This window comes from Tamandua tetradactyla, chromosome 7, assembly GCF_023851605.1.
Source record: "Tamandua tetradactyla isolate mTamTet1 chromosome 7, mTamTet1.pri, whole genome shotgun sequence".
NCBI lineage: Eukaryota > Metazoa > Chordata > Mammalia > Pilosa > Myrmecophagidae > Tamandua > Tamandua tetradactyla.
The window spans coordinates 112856961-112872593 of record NC_135333.1 but is presented as its reverse complement, the minus strand read 5'-3'; the positions used below and the strand labels follow the sequence as shown (position 1 = coordinate 112872593).

Genomic DNA, 15633 nt, shown 5'->3' with positions numbered 1-15633 from the left:
AAAAACATACTCAAACAAGTTTCTACCAAAGTAAGAAAATAAGAAGGAAAAAGAAAGAATGAGAGTGAAAGAAAGAGAAAGAGAGAGGGAAGGTGAAAGGGAAAAGGAAGGAAAGGAGGGAGGGAGGGAGGGAGGAAAGAAAAAGGGTGGTGGGAGGGGGAAAGAAGAAAGGAAGGAGGGTAAAAGAAAACAAAGTGGAAGAAGGGAGAAATTGAGGAATAAATGACTTCAGGTACAATAGGATCCAGGAGTTCAGAAGCTATCGGGTCTTCCCACTCTCCATCTCTCTCCTCTGCTTTCTCACTGTAGGCTTCAAGCTCAGAGTAACTTTCCTCATATAGTAGCAAAGATGGCCACCAGCAGTTCTAAACTCCTATCACCGTCACAGTTAATAATTCTGTCATTGGTAGTGTAGTGGTTGGGGAGAAAGCATCTTTCTTGCCAGTTCCAGCAAATGTCCCAGGGAAGGCTCTGAGTGGGTCACAGATCCTCCCCCTGGTGCTGGGAAGTGAGGTCAGCCTCATTTGACCCTCATGGACTAAGAAAATGAATGAAGGTAGTTCACTAAACATAGGCTGGATAAAGAAAAAAAGCAAGTTCTTCACACTTGGCTGACGTTGTTTCGTTCTCTCCCTTTCCATGTATGTAGTCAAACTTCCCAATCTTTCCTGCACTGGGTAAGGAGTTAACTTCCACAGACTGACAATTTTATGTTCACCAGACAGCCCCAGGTTCTAAAGCAATAATCAGCCCCTTCATGTACCTCCAATATCATTTTTATGTCTGCTCTTGGTATCACAGCAAACAACAACCTCTGCCAAGCAGTAGGGCTCCTGAAATTCACCCATTATTCTGGCTTCACCCTGAGTAAATCCCACTTTCCTTTCCTGTCCTAAGGCAGAGAGCACTGTGGCAGACCCTGCCTAGACCTGGGCAGGACACAAAGAGCCACTTAGTGGACAGAAATGGAAGCACCAAGGCCTGCCACCATGGCCACCACATGTAGTTGTGCAGCTTGTGTGCTGAACAAGAGCCCCTGGCTGAAAGGACCATCCTTGACTTGCCAAGCCAAAGGTCCTGGTGCAGGTCTGCATCTTCCCAGAGGCAGGGAGGGGTGCCTTTTAATAATTCACACCAGCTCCTTTTGGGCTAACAACCTCCCTGCCTACCACACAGGAGCACTCCCCAAGACTGGCATAAGAAAAATGTCAAGGCTTGGAATCTGGACTTTAGACAAGAGTGACATGGCTCAGGTAGCAGAATTATTGCCTTTAGGAGACATTTTTGTTGCTTCTGGATGCAGCTGGGATATAAAGGACAGTGAACTTGCAGTGCTCCATGCCTCTGGTCTGGCAGATATCTTGCACCCCGCTGACTGCCAACAGTGCCAACCTGGGAGGGGGGGTGCTTCTCTGCAAGTTGATGCAAGAGATCATGGAGAGCAACAACAACCTTCCTGTATGTATCTTTGTCTCATTTCTTTCTTTTGCACTGCTCTCAGCAGCTTTGGGAGTAAACCAAAACGAAAGCAACTTTGAGCAGGATCCAACTGATCATTCTTGCCCATCCTCAGACCCAGCCCAAACTTTATGGTTCAACTAAGCTCATCAACAGATGTAAATTTGCTATAGTTTCGAAGTTTTGATTGTTGTGCCAAATGCGCATACTACCTATGAAAAGAAATAAGTAAAATTCCATAGGAATTAATGAGTAATGAGGCAAAAATTTTAGGACACTAAGAGGATATGAGTTGTGAGGCATGCAACTAGGTGAATGAAACTTAAGAAAAGTAGGTTGAATAAAATGTCAGAAACAAAAACAAATATTATCATGCCTCGCTCATATGCACTGACTATAATATACAAACTCAGACAATTGAAGTTGAGAGTATGGGTTATCAGGTTGCAGCCTGTTGTAAAGGATACTAGATTGTAAGCTCTTATAGCAGTCGCATAAATTTAGGAGTTGTAACTAATATTTCTAAATTCTGAGATATTGAGCTATTTGTATATAACCTGGTTGTTCCAAGAAACTTCGAGAATTTATGTGATACCTGAGACTCAGAGTTATAGAACTGAAGCTATGAAAGTCAGCATTACTCCTTTCAGCAACTGTTAAAAAACCTGAGAAAGGATCAGACTTCATCTAGAGATGTGAATGAAGCTGATCTGGACAGGACTGAATCATAATACTGGGTAAAGGATGATATGGCCCATATTTTCAAACTTCAACCTCTGTGCAAGATCAAGGGAGAGATGTTTGTTTTGAGCAAAATTTACAGTTTGACTAGCACATTATCCAATTTATATTATATTGTCAGTTTACTTGAACACCATAATTAAATGGAATCTTGAATGGGGTGTGAGATCTCCTTGGCTTGTACAGCTTAGTGTGATGCCCCCTTATATCCCTGAGTAATTTGGGCAAAGAATAATAAAGTATTAGTAGAGTCCCTTTGGGGGACTGGAGAGAATGGAGGAAGTATTCAACTTTCCCATCTGGGGAATTCTTAATATCCTCGCAAGTAGTGGGGACAGCCAATGCAATAGGCTGAGCCCTCAATCTTGGGGCTCGCCCCTATGAAGCTTATTCCAGCAAAAGAGAGGCTAAACAATGCCATTCTGACCAAAAGGGGGAAAGGAAGTGTAACAAATAAGGTATCAGCGTCTGAGAGAGTTCAGAGTCAAGAGGCTACTCTGGAAGTGACTCTCACACAAGCTTCAGTTAGACATTGCTACCTATCATAGCTTGCCAAACCCCAATCAAAACCATTTCAGCCAATCCTAAAGAACACCTAGGGCATTACATAGGATTCTACAAAGGTTCCATGCGCTAGGGTAAATTTCTAGAAAACTACAACCTCCAGATGGGTCCCTGGACCAGAAAAGTCCTGAAATGCAGAGGGGCCATCCTCTCCAGAACATCAACCAGTTCCATCCCCCTATCCTAAATTATCAACAGCCCCTTCGAACATGAAAAAGCCCAAATACCCCTAAAGAGTGGGAGAAAGATCAAAGGTGATGGTGGAGTTATACAGAGAAGGTAGGGTTTAACAAATGAGTATGATTGCTGAAGTTTTTTTTGATTGCTGAATTTTTAAATTGATATTTCTTTTAGTTTCCAGTATCTTAGAGCAGCTAGAAGTAAAAATTGTAGAATTGTAACCCATACCAAACTCTGAAATCTGTTCTACAACTAATTGCTGTGATATGCTTTGAAATTTATTGCTTTTTTGTATATATGTTATTTTTCACACACACACACACACACACACACACACACAAATTCTTCTAGCTTCCAGTGTTTGGGAGCAGCTACAAGGAAAAACCTGAAATAGTGGAATGGTAACCCTAAACAAATTCTGAAATCTGTTCTGTAACTACTTGTTGAAGTATACTTTGAAAATCATTGTTTTTTCTTTCTGTTCTTTGTATATATATTTAACAATAAAAAAACATTAAAGAAAAGAGAGAGAGAGAGGCTAAGCCTACTGATAATTATGTATAAGAGGCACCCCCAAAGAGACTCTTTTGTTGCTCAGATGTGGACTTTCTCTCCAAGCCAACTTGGTGAACCTACTGCCCTTCCCCTTACACAGGACATGACTCCCAGGGGTGTTTATCTCCCTGCAATGTGTGGCTCCAGGGATGATCTGGGACCCAGCATCATCAGAATGAGAAAGCTTTCTTGACCAAAATGGGGGAAAGAAAAATTAGACAAAATAAAGTTTCAGCAGCTGGGAGAGTTCTAACAGAGTCGGGAGGTTATCCTGGAGGTTATTCTTATGCACTATTTAGATATCCCCTTTTTAGTTTATGGTGTATTGGAGTGGCTAGAGGGAAATACCTGAAACTGTTGAACTGTGTTCCAGTAGCCTTTATTTTTGAAGAAGACTGTACAACTATATAGCTTTTACAATGTGACTGTGTGATTCTGAAAACATTGTGTCGGATGCTCCTTTTATCCAGAGTATGGACAGATGAGTTAAAAACAATAAGGATAAAAAATAAAAACAAAAATGGGGGGAGATAAAGGGTAAAAATTGGGTAAATCGATGTACTATGGACAATGGCAGGAGTATGGGATGTATGAGTTCTTTTTTTTTTTTCTCTTTATTTCTTTATCTGGAGTGATGCAAATCTCTAAAAATGATCATGTGAAGAATACACAACTATGTGATGATATTGTGAGCCATTGATTATATAATATGCTTAGACTGTATATGTGTGGATATTTCTCAGTAAAAAAATAATTAAAAAAAAAAAGAGAATATGAGACATCAGGACATTGGATTTGCCAATGAGTTATTCTATTGCCCCTCCCATACTTTCAACCCAAAACAATATAAAGCAATATTCAGATACTATCAGATATTTCAGTCCTCTCAAATGAAATGTAATTTTTTTTCAAATAGTCTTAGCTTGTCTGAGCTGTTATCACAAATACTGCAAACTAATTTTAGCTTTAAACTACAGGAGTTTATTGGCTCACAGTTGTAAGGCAAAAAGTGGTCCAAAATCAAGATATCAGCTAGCAAGGCTTGCTTTCTCCCCAGAGTTTGTAGCATCTGGGGCTGCCTACTGGCAAACCTTGGGGTTCCTTAACTTATATACCTGTTTCCCATCACTGGGTGGTACCCTCTTCTTTCTGGCTTTTGTGACTTTGGGGACCTCTTATAAGGCCTCCAGTAATCTAGACAACTCCCACCCTTATTCAGTTGGGCCTATTTTTAATTAAAAATAACATCTCCTATTTACAATGGGTTCACACCCACAGGAATCTGAGTAAGATTAAGAACATATTTTTTTCGGTGGTACAAAACTCAACTTTGGAGTCCTTTGAGAGAGGATAAAGGACAGAAAAGGTCAAGAAAGCTTAGAGAGAAAAAGCCCCTAGAGGCACTGAGAGAGGAAGCCACTGAAGCCAGAAACTGAAAGCAATGGAACCTGGAGAAAATTGCCAGCAGACACTGGTTATGTGGCTTCCCAGGTGACAGAGGTATCCCAGAGGCTGGCAGCCTTTCCTCAGAGAACATATCATCCTGTTGATGCCTTAATTTGGATGTTTTCATGGCCTTAGAACTGGAAATTTGTAATCCAAACCATTGTAAAAGCCAATCCATTTCTGGTATATTGCATTCCAGTAGCTTTAGCAATGTCAATCTGCCTCACAAATGTTTTAGAGGATAGGAAATTTTGCTCCTGTCTTTTAAGGGGAGATAGAAGTTTTTCTCCTTTCCCCTAACTGAGTTACTGCTTGAAATAGGACACAGTTTATTACCCTTTTTATTACCTCCCTTTGGACAATAATGATTGCCAGGTTGAGATCTAGTTCTCTCACTTGAGACATTTCAATGTGCATATCTCTCTCTTTTGGTGAGGAAAAATATTAAACAATAAGAAATCACAATTTGGAGCAGAAAAAGTTCTCATAGGAAAATCTTGCGAGTATGTAGGTGTTTTATTCATATAACTGTGAAATTTCTCTTTTGCAAAAGGTACATACAGACCTTGGGCATCTTGTGAGTTTTTAGGAGAATATCTTATGTGGTTTAAGTAGAAGAGTCCAAGGTCACAGGTTGCCAATCGCATGTGATTCCCAAGAGAGGAAAACTTACTGTTGTATAACATTAGCAGGTTTCAGTCACATAAAAGAAAAATTGATCAACACTCTCCTGGAATAGATAATATTCACAACAGCAATCAAAATACAAAATACCAAGGAATAATTTTAAGAACCGTTACAGATTGGGAAGGAAGAATATCAGAAAAATTTGGGGATTATAAAATAAGTATTTGAAAAAAAAAAGTACTTGAATATATGGAGAGACTTATAGAAAGTGGTAGCTATGAGCTTGAACACTGGGGTCACAGGTGCCTACTGTGTTTATGAGCACCTCCCTTATAAATATGGGGATGCTCATAGTACCCACCCCAATAGAAAGCAGTAAAGAAATGCCTGAGAAGGGGTGGTGTTACCTGGGAGGCTGTCTGAGTTATGCAGGGTTTCGCAGAGGATAACTACACTAGCACCTTCTGCAGCAGATGGGGCAGAAGCCTGAGCTCGTCAGGCCTGGACTTGTGACAAGCTGTATATTCTAGTGCAGTCCCCACTGTGAGTACTTGCCCAGTGCTTATAGTTTTAGCGCATGCAGGGCCACCTCCCAGCTGCAAGGGGCCTCCTGAACCCACTGCTCCAGACCATCTTTTCTCCAAACACTGAAGGACTATTAACACCTTACTTCCTCCCAGGTAATAGGATAATAGGACTATATGTCTATCTATGTGATTCCTTCAGTGCCTTCAGGGTAATCATCACACACACACACACACACACACACACACACACACCCCTTTTGGGGAGAAGCCACTTTAAAGACTCAAAGGTGATTTATCCTCCAAAGACCAACCAAAGTGACTTTCTGGTCCCTCTCTCATTTGAGAAGGGACAGAGAGAGAGAAAAAAACACGTGCACAGGTTTAACCTAGAGGGAGCAGCCAACTACATAACAGAAAAACAAAAGAACCCCAGGCAACCACAGCTCTGATTTCTACAACTATGGATTAGGTTTGTCTGTTCTTGAACTTCAAGTGGAATCATGCAGGATGTATTCCTTCTACCTGGCTTCTTTCACTCAGCAAAACACTTTTTACATCCATTCGTGTCGCATGTATAAACAGTTCTTTCCTTTTTATTCCATCTTACATCTATACTGATTTCCAACGCCGCTTTTTTAATGCCATTAACTCTGTCTCTGAAAACAGCTTTCTGTATATGCTGAACGTTAAGTTCAGAACTACGATAGCTTTGTTTTTACAGAATTTTGATGTTTTGCTCTGTTTTGACAAGTGTTTTCATGTTTCTCAAACTAGGGGGGAAAAAAACGAGAATATGCTGGAATCACAACTCAGTAGGTTTTAACTCTAACTGAAGAAAACATTTAATATCTTAAAGTCATGTTTCCCAAGTTCTGTGAGTCATGGCACACTCAGAAAATGATTTCTGCATGGCACCCTAGAGAAACCAAGCAACTGGTATAGGGGCTCTGGCCACCCTAAAGGTTGAAAAGATCATTTATCTTGAGTTCGTTAGTTAGAAAGCTCTATTAAAGCATATTCAAATAGCAAACATTCTTTTTTAAATAACTTACATTTAATTGTATATTACATAAACTGCAGATTACTTTATGAGCAAATAAAATTGTATGTAAATAAAATATTAATTTATTAAGTAACCAAAGTGATTTGAAAATCCCCTAAGCCCTAAAACAATGAACATGGCTTCTTACTTTTCCTTCAGTTTTGTTTAAATCATTTTTTCTTATATTTTCAAAAGAATAAAAAAGTTGACCAATTAAAAAAAAAAGTAAAACAAGAGAGACAAAAAAACCTAAATGTCTCGCAACAGATAGTTGGTTAAAATATATACGTTATCCACACAACAGACTACTCAGCACTCATTAATGATTTTGTGAGAGATCATCTGGAGAAATAGGCATAACGTAGTAAGGGGGAAAAATCAGGTCACAAACTGTTCAGTAAGATCCCAGTTTTGTAACATATTTATTACTTATATCTGTTTGTATAATTTCATCTATATATATAATTGCATGTAATATATATGTCATCTAACAAAAGATTGTAAGATAAACCATTTTATATGCCATGAAATGAAACACTCCTAATTAAATTATACCATCAATTTATTTCTCAATTTAAGAAATATTAAAAAGTGAAGAATATACATGTTAGAATTGATAAAATACACAGCTGAACTATATATGCATAGACAAGGAGTAGAACATATACCAAAACACCAACAGTGGTTATTGCTAGGTATTGCAAATTATGTCTACCTTATTTTCTTCTTTGTGATTTTCAGTACTTTCTAAATTTTTTACATTGAACATGTGATACTTGGATAATAAGAAAAAACAGCAAATACTATTCCCCAATGCACTCCCCCTCCCCCAGTTTCCCCCACTCTTCTGATCCTTCTCTTTTCTCTTTTTGCCTCCTCTATTCTCTTTTGTTTCTTTGTCCAGACTGCAAACAAATGCCTTGCCAAACCATACTGGAGCCTGAGACAAAGGGGGAAATGTGCACCCCTGGCTTTAATACAAGCAAACTCATCAGGGATATTTTCAAATTTTACTGCTTTGTTTAGTTCACTTTTTTAAAAATTTATTTATTAATTAAAAAAATTTAACAAACCAAATAAAACATTAACATATATAATCAGTAATTCACAATATCATCACTTAGTTGCATATTCATCATTTTTTAGAACATTTGCATCAATTCAGAAAAATAAAAAGACAATAGAAAAAGAAATAAAACAAAAACAGAAAAAAAAAATTATACCTACCATACCCCTTACCCCTCGCTTTCATTGATCACTAGCATTTCAAACTAAATTTATTTTAACATTTGTTCCCCCTATTATTTATTTTAATTCCATATGTTCTACTCATCTGTTGACAAGGTAGATAAAAGGAGCATCAGACACAAGGTTTGCACAATCACACAGTCACATTGTAAAAGCTACACCATTATACAATCACCCTCAAGAAACATGGCTACTGGAACACAGCTCTACATTTTCAGGCAGTTCCCTCCAGCCTCTCCATTATATCTTGAATAACAAGATGATATCTACTTAATGCATAAGAATAACCTCCAAGATAACCTCTCGACGCTGTTTGGAATCTCTCAGCCATTGACACTGTCTCATTTCACTCTTTCTCCTTTTGGTCAAGAAGGTTTTCTCAATCCCTTGATGTTAGGTCTCAGCTCATTTTAGGGTTTTTCTCAATCCCTTGATGCTGAGTCTCAGCTCATTCTAGGAACTCTGTCCCACGTTGCCAGAAAGGTCCACACCCCTGGGAGTCATGTCCCATGTAGACAGGGGGAGGGTGATGAGATTGCTCGTTGTGTTGGCTGGAGAGAGAGGCCACATCTGAGCAACAAAAGAGGCTCTCTTGGGGGTGACTCTTAGGCCTAAATTTTAAGTAGACTTGATCTATCCTTTGTGGGGTTAAGTTTCATATGAACAAACCCCAAGACTGGGGGCTCAGCCTATAGCTTTGGTTGTCCACTCTGCTTGTGAGAATATCAAGTATTCAACTTGGGGAAGTTGAATTTCTCCCCGTTCTCACCATTCCCTGAAGGGGGCTTTGCATATACTTTTCCACTCACTGATCGAATCACTCTGGGATTCATCGAGGCATCACTCTGGACAAACCAACAAAATCTCATGTCCTACCTGAGATTCCAAATACTTATGGTGTTCAATCAAACTATCTACATAAGTTATATTAGGAAATGCACTAGTCAAAATACAAATTTTGTACCAAATAAACATTTTTTGCTTTAGTCTCACACATAAGGTGACATTTTAAAATATTAATTACCATCTATTTTCAGCACCCTGCAATAATGACATTCCTTTATTCTTCCTCATGCAAAAACATTTTTAAAATTTGTACATTTATTTCTTGATGATGATTGAACGGTGATATAGCTTTCACAGTGTGACTGTGATTGTGAAGGCCTTGTGTCTGATGCTCCATTTGTCTGCCACGTCGGCAGATGAGTGGAACATATGGAGTGGAAGTGAATGATAGGGGGAACAAATGTTGGGGTAGGTTTGGTTTGAGATGCTAGTGATAGATGGGGGCGAGAGGTAAGGGGTATGGTATGTATAATTTTTTTTTCTGTTGTCGTTTTGTTTCTTTTCTGTTGTCTTTCTATTTCTTTTTCTGGGTTGATATGGATGTTCTGAGAAATGATGAGTGTGCAACTATGTGATGATATTGAGAATTACTGATTATATATGTTAAATGGAATGATATGTTAATGTTTTGGTTGTTAATTAATAAAATTTTAAAAATTTGTACATTTAGTCACTATTATTATATACTCTAGGCATTCCTAGATTATACCATCTCAGTCTTTAACATCTAATTTGCTTAGTTTACTTTTAATTGAGAGAACTGCCATGTTTGACAATTTCTCTTGACCATGTAGCAATTTGAAATAAATTTTAATTAACTTAAGCCAAAGTAAAATCTTAAATTCTGTTTGGGATAAATAAAATATTTAAACTTAAAATAATGTGAGTTTTAATAACTACTTCTCAATTTTTCCAAAATTCTTTTAGCTACTTTATTGTTCTGAGGAAAAATAGCCATTAAAAAATACAGGAAAACATACAAACGGGGCACACATTTTTCCTTTTCCCTTAGATTCCCATACAGCTCAGCAGGGATCTGGTCTTTATTTCAAATTTTGGATATTTTGTTCATCTCAGATTTCTTACATTGGCCTTGATGGTTTCAGAATATTGTTTTAAAATATTATTTGTCTTGATTACTGAGGTTTTTTGGTGCTCCACCCCCTTAAACTTTGTGTCCCAGGCAAGTGTCACTTGCTCTAGTGCTGGCCCTGCTCCAGTCATAACCCTTTTCACATTTATTAGCCTCCCCTGCAAGACTGAGAGTCCTGAGAAGAAATGTGGCATATCTACTTTTGTATCTCTGCCTCTGACCCAAAACCTAGCACAAAAGCCAGCTCATAGTGGGCTTCATTGGCATTTCCTCAAAAGAAGTAAGGAAAACAGCTAATGATAATGGCTAACTTTCTAATATTTATTGAATGCTTAATGTGTACCAGGCGCTGGATTAAACATTTTACTTATCTAATCTCACAATCCAGTGGGAAAAAAAATATTATCCTTACTTTACAGATGAGGAAGTTGAGGCACACAGAGGAGAGTGGATTGTAATTCATGAATAATTATGGCAGAACTTGGAGCAGCTCTGCTTGGGCTCCTGAAACATCTTTTGCTTTGATTGTCTCTTCTGGGCTTGAGGATGAGATGGGGAGGAAGGGGGAAATAAAGAGGAAGAAGAGGTAAGGACACAGCTGTACTAAAAGAAATAAACCATCACATTTTCACATCACTTATCTCACTGAAGTTTCACAGCAACCCTGGTTGCTACTAAGCACACTTGACAGATAAGAAACTAAGACCCAATGAGGTTAAGGAACTTGGAGTGAAGGAACTTGGCAGCAGCCGTAGGGGTGGAAGGAGGCTTGCCTCCTAACCTCACTGCCAAGCCTGTGGCAGCTTCCTCTGCAAACTTTCCCTGCTATGAGGAACCAACACCTCCTCCTGACGGGCAGGTCTCCCTCATTTTACCCCACCCAGAGGCAGACATCCCCTCCCCAGGGACGGCGTGGGTGCGGAAGGAAGAGACTTAATAAGGGCCAGAGCTGACATCAAGCACCTCACGGAACTGCCCTTGTCTCACTTGCTTCAACTGATCTATGCGCCACCATATTTCCTGTCTTAATGCTGGGGAAACCCCCCCCAAGACACTCGATGTAAAAAGCGAAACTCAGAACGCCCCAAAATAATCTAAAATGGCCAAAAAATAAAAATAAGGCTGTGAAAAATAGAAATAAAAATTTGCAGGATTTCCTGAGGAAGGGTCATCTTGGATCTTATCTTTGCAGCTAGGAGAATTCAACCAGGATCTGCCGGAGGGTGTAAAGACGTTGGAAGAGTCTCAGTCATGAATATGTATAGATTATTTCTGGAGAAAGGGAATGGAGGGCCAGGGAGGTAGGAAATGTGTCTCTCGTATACCTTTTGTTAGTGCTTGATTTTTTTTTTTTACCACATGCAATTAAATAAAACAATTTCTCGAAGGAACCTGTCAACAAAGGCAGGCTGAGGTCACAGTCGCGGTTCCACAGTGGCTCTTCCCCAGACCTTCCTGAAGCAGTAGGAGAGGAACCCACGTCGTCCTTCCTGCTGGCAGAGCACAGTTCGGGGCATGACACATCCTGCAGACTACATGCACCTCCAAATTAGGCAGCTAATTATATCGAGGACTCACACTCAAGCATAATATCAGATTCAGCTGAGGTAAAATCCGATGAGTAATTTGCTTCGGGAATGCAGAGCACACATCACAGGCTGATGCTACTTCTTTGGGAAGTTGGGCACTGTCCTCTGGTGAGCTCCAGGCTGGGGTTAGTGGTCATGATCTTCTTCTAGGGAAGAATTGAGGCTGGAGTAGCCATCACCCTGAGGTCAGACTAGGCCCTGACTAAGGTTCAACACCCCGGTCAGGCTCATGCAACCCCTGAGGGTCACAAAGAAGAATTAGAGGAGAGATGGATAAAAGACCATCAGGTCAGACATGTGGATGGAGGCGAAAGTTGTTGGGGGGTCTTTAGCCCCCTGGAAAAGACATATGAGGGGCAACATTCCACAATTATCAATAGATAAGTGCTCTTATTCTGAGAAGGATAGCTGTTGGATAAAGCAAGTGTCAAGAAAGAAGGCAGCTGAAGTAGTAAAATGGGGGATCAAGGGAAACTTTAGAAAGTCCCTCTTCAGGAATTTAAGCCCCACAAAGACTCCCCAGTGTGAAAGGAAGGATTGGGGTGGTTACTCAGCAGCTTTGAATAGGGGAGACGGGCGACCATGTCAAAAGTAACACTCCCTTTCTACTCCTTTGGGAATGTCCGTCCTTCCCCAATCACCTGGGCAAACTCTTCTTGTTTTGCAGGCCTCATCTCTTCAGACTCCATCGCTGGAATACTTCTGGCCTTCTGGCAAAAAAAAAAAAAAAAAAAAGAATCTCCTATGGAATAGCTCAGTCCTACCCCTGGGTCCCATGCTAGAAAGCAAAATTATTTCTTCATCCAATTGTTAGTCCCCAAGTGGCTTCCCCTATCCTTCCAGTTCACGCTGGAACTATCTTCTTACTCAGCTCTACCCACCTACACCTCTGCTCCCAGTTCTTATGGACTTAGCATAGAAACTCATTTAAATGTCAAAACAAAAGAAAAACAGTAGTGGTCTACGTTTCTATGATAAAATTAATTCCATCAGCAAATAGAAAGTTTCCAAATTATGAACTATTAGGAGTCATTCATACTACTTCTTTAGCACTAAGATAAGGACCCAAAGAGTAAATCACTTTAGAGCTGGAAAGGACTGAGCAGGAGCCCCTGGCTAGATAATTCAGAACAAAAGTTTAGGATATGAATTTACCTAATTCCAGCCCTGTCCCTATTGGCTCAATGATTCTCAAAGTTGAACATGCACGGTCTCACATGGAGGGTTTTAAAATTCGAATTGCTGGGCCCCACCTCCGGAATTTCTGATTATTTCAGTCTGGTGCGGAGCCCAAGAATCTTCATTTCTATACTAATAGTACCATTTTAATATTCTTTCATCAACTGTAACAAAGGTAACACACTAATGCAAAATGCCAACAATAGAAGGGCACATGGGAACGTTGAATCTTTTAGATGATTTTTCTGTAAACCCACAATTTCTCTAATTTAAAAATTAAAGTTACAAAAAAAATCTACATTTCTAACAAGTCCCCAGGTGGTGCTGATACCGTTGATCCGAGGACCACACTTCAAGAAGCACTTTCTAGCTGAGGCTCAGCCACTTGCCAGGTACATAGGAGATAATAATGGTAGTTACTGGCTTAGGGGTTAGCTGAGACCTGCCACGTGACGTCCTCAGCACCGTTCGCGGGACACGATTCACTACTGTGGCTGGATGGAACGTTTAAGTCCAAGAGCACCCCGCAAACAGGAAGCAAACCTAGGCGGGAGCCCCGAGGCTCCTCACCGGCCGGCCGTGGAGCTCCCCTCCAGCGCAGCGGCCTCCCGGCTCTGAGCGCTCCAGCGGCGCGGCCAACCCGCTCGTGCTCGTTGCACTTCCATCCACGCCGCTCCGCGCCGCCGGCGGCACGCCGATAGTCTTTTGGGTGGCTGGGACCTTCCAATGTTTTTTTCCGCGCTGAGAGCTTGGCCGCAGAGACTGCCCCACCACCCACCCACCCTTGGCGGGGTGGATCTGGAGAAGCTCGGCTCCTAGGAGTGGCGGGACGGGCCCCTCTCCCCCGGCCACCGGCCTCCAGACGGCCCTAGGACCCCGCCGGGTGTTCCGGGGCTGGCAGCGGCGGCCGGGGGCGCGGAGGGCGCGCGGCCGGCTGCACCTGGCGGCGAGGAGGGCGGGTCGGACGCGTCTCCGCGGCTGAGGGCGCCCGCCCCGACCCCGCCCTCCGGACCGTCCCGTCTGGCACCCAGCGAGCGGCACGGCGGCGTGGCTGCGGCTCTACCTCCGCGCGACAGGTAAGCGGTAGAGACGTCCCGCGCCCCCCACAGCTCCCCTCACGAGTTTCCCGCCGGCCTTGGTGCCCAGAGCCGCCCCACCCCCCACCGCGCCTCTCGGGACTTCCCTCCAGTCTATCTCGCTTCTTTGGCTTCTTTGCTCCTCGCCAACCCCCCTCCTCCACACACACCCCCTCCTCGTCGTCCTCAGCCCCCACAGTAAAATGAAGGGGCTGGGCCAGATCAGTCAGCCCCTCCTGCCCTCGCTCTTTGTCCGTCGTCGTGGTTTCTAGCTCCTCCCTCGGTAGGACCACCTCTCCCCACCCCACCCCCACCCCAACCTTTGCCCCTTCTTTGAGAAGCGAGTGGGGCATCCCAGACCTCTGGAACTAGGTGGGGGCTGGAGGGGACCCGTCATAGCCCTCCCTTCCGGGCTCTGCAGCCTCTTCCCTTCACCCACCCATGACCACCCACATTCCGTCTGTGCCCCAGTCTCCCCAGGGTGGGTTGCCCCATGTTCTCTGCCCCAGAATATCTTTCACAGGGCTTCCCTCCTGCTAGTGCCACACTGCACCTGAGCAAAACGGGCTGGGGAGGAGAAACCTGGCTGATGGGGGTTGATCTGAGGCCTGCTTGGTTGTAGGTTGCCCTCCCTCAGGAGGCTTGGGCCCTGTAGGGGTGGGCAGGGAGCTGTATGGTAATGTGGGAGGGGTGGGCATCTGGTGTGTTCATGACTGTGACTGTCACCAACTTCCCAATTTCTCCGTCACTTGTTCCAAGCCCCAGGCTGACGAAAAGGAGAAACAGCTTGTCACTTGCCCCCAGAACTAGTCACCCCAGACCTCTGCAGAGGGTAGGACAGGGCCATCCTGGGAGGGAGAAGGGGGAAGGAAAAGGAGTGAGTTTGTCATAAAGCTAAAACTATGAGCCTGCAAGCCATTGCAGCAGTTCCACTGAGGTTTTTAACGCCATCACGAATGCAGTTTACAGGCACTGGATGAGATTAATAACTCTGGACACACCAAAGAGCCTGGAGAGGTTATGTTGAGAGATGTGTTTGTACTACCCAGACCCTATTTCCCTCTCCCCATAGTTGAGCTGTGTCACTGCCCATCAGAAGAAGGGTAACAAAGGTGAGACAGGAAATTTTTGTGGTGAGCAGAGCAAGCTAAGACAAGGCATTGGAAATATACTTTGGTTCAAATTATCCATTAGAAGCCAGTTTCGTTGATGGCATTTCCCTAGCTCCAGTTCTTCAAAGGATCCGTTTGATTTAGGCATCCAGAGATAACAAGAGAAAACCACCTTCAGGGGCACCAGGGCAGAAAGCAGAACAAAACCATCAAAAGGAAGAGTGAAGTCTGGAGCTGGCAGAACTGTGAAGGATACTGGGCTGACCGAGATGACCTCAACCTCTGTAATCACTGCCCACAGCCAGCAGGACAGCTGACTCCCAGCAGCAGCATGGAAGGGCTCAAGACTG

At 42.5% G+C, this 15633-nt stretch overlaps 2 protein-coding genes across 3 annotated transcripts in view; one reads left to right on the top strand and one right to left on the bottom strand.

The window, feature by feature from the left end:
* Positions 1-9872: 9872 nt before the first annotated feature.
* LOC143690582 (uncharacterized) lies at positions 9873-14524 on the bottom strand. Its single transcript, XM_077168242.1, has 4 exons — positions 14342-14524; positions 13666-14154; positions 12558-12626; positions 9873-12062 (listed from the first exon to the last, which is right to left on the bottom strand). The coding sequence occupies exons 1-4, from the start codon at positions 14522-14524 to the stop codon at positions 11979-11981; spliced, it is 825 nt and encodes a 274-aa protein (XP_077024357.1). The 3' UTR covers positions 9873-11978.
* The window catches only part of GALNT6 (polypeptide N-acetylgalactosaminyltransferase 6), a 32945-nt gene continuing 31406 nt past the window's right edge, over positions 14095-15633 (top strand). The window contains exon 1 of one of the 2 annotated variants that reach the window (XM_077110717.1): positions 14095-14171. The gene's annotated coding sequence lies outside the window, so the exon portion shown is untranslated. The remainder of the gene's footprint in view (positions 14172-15633) is intronic. The other variant, XM_077110718.1, reaches the window with a different exon arrangement.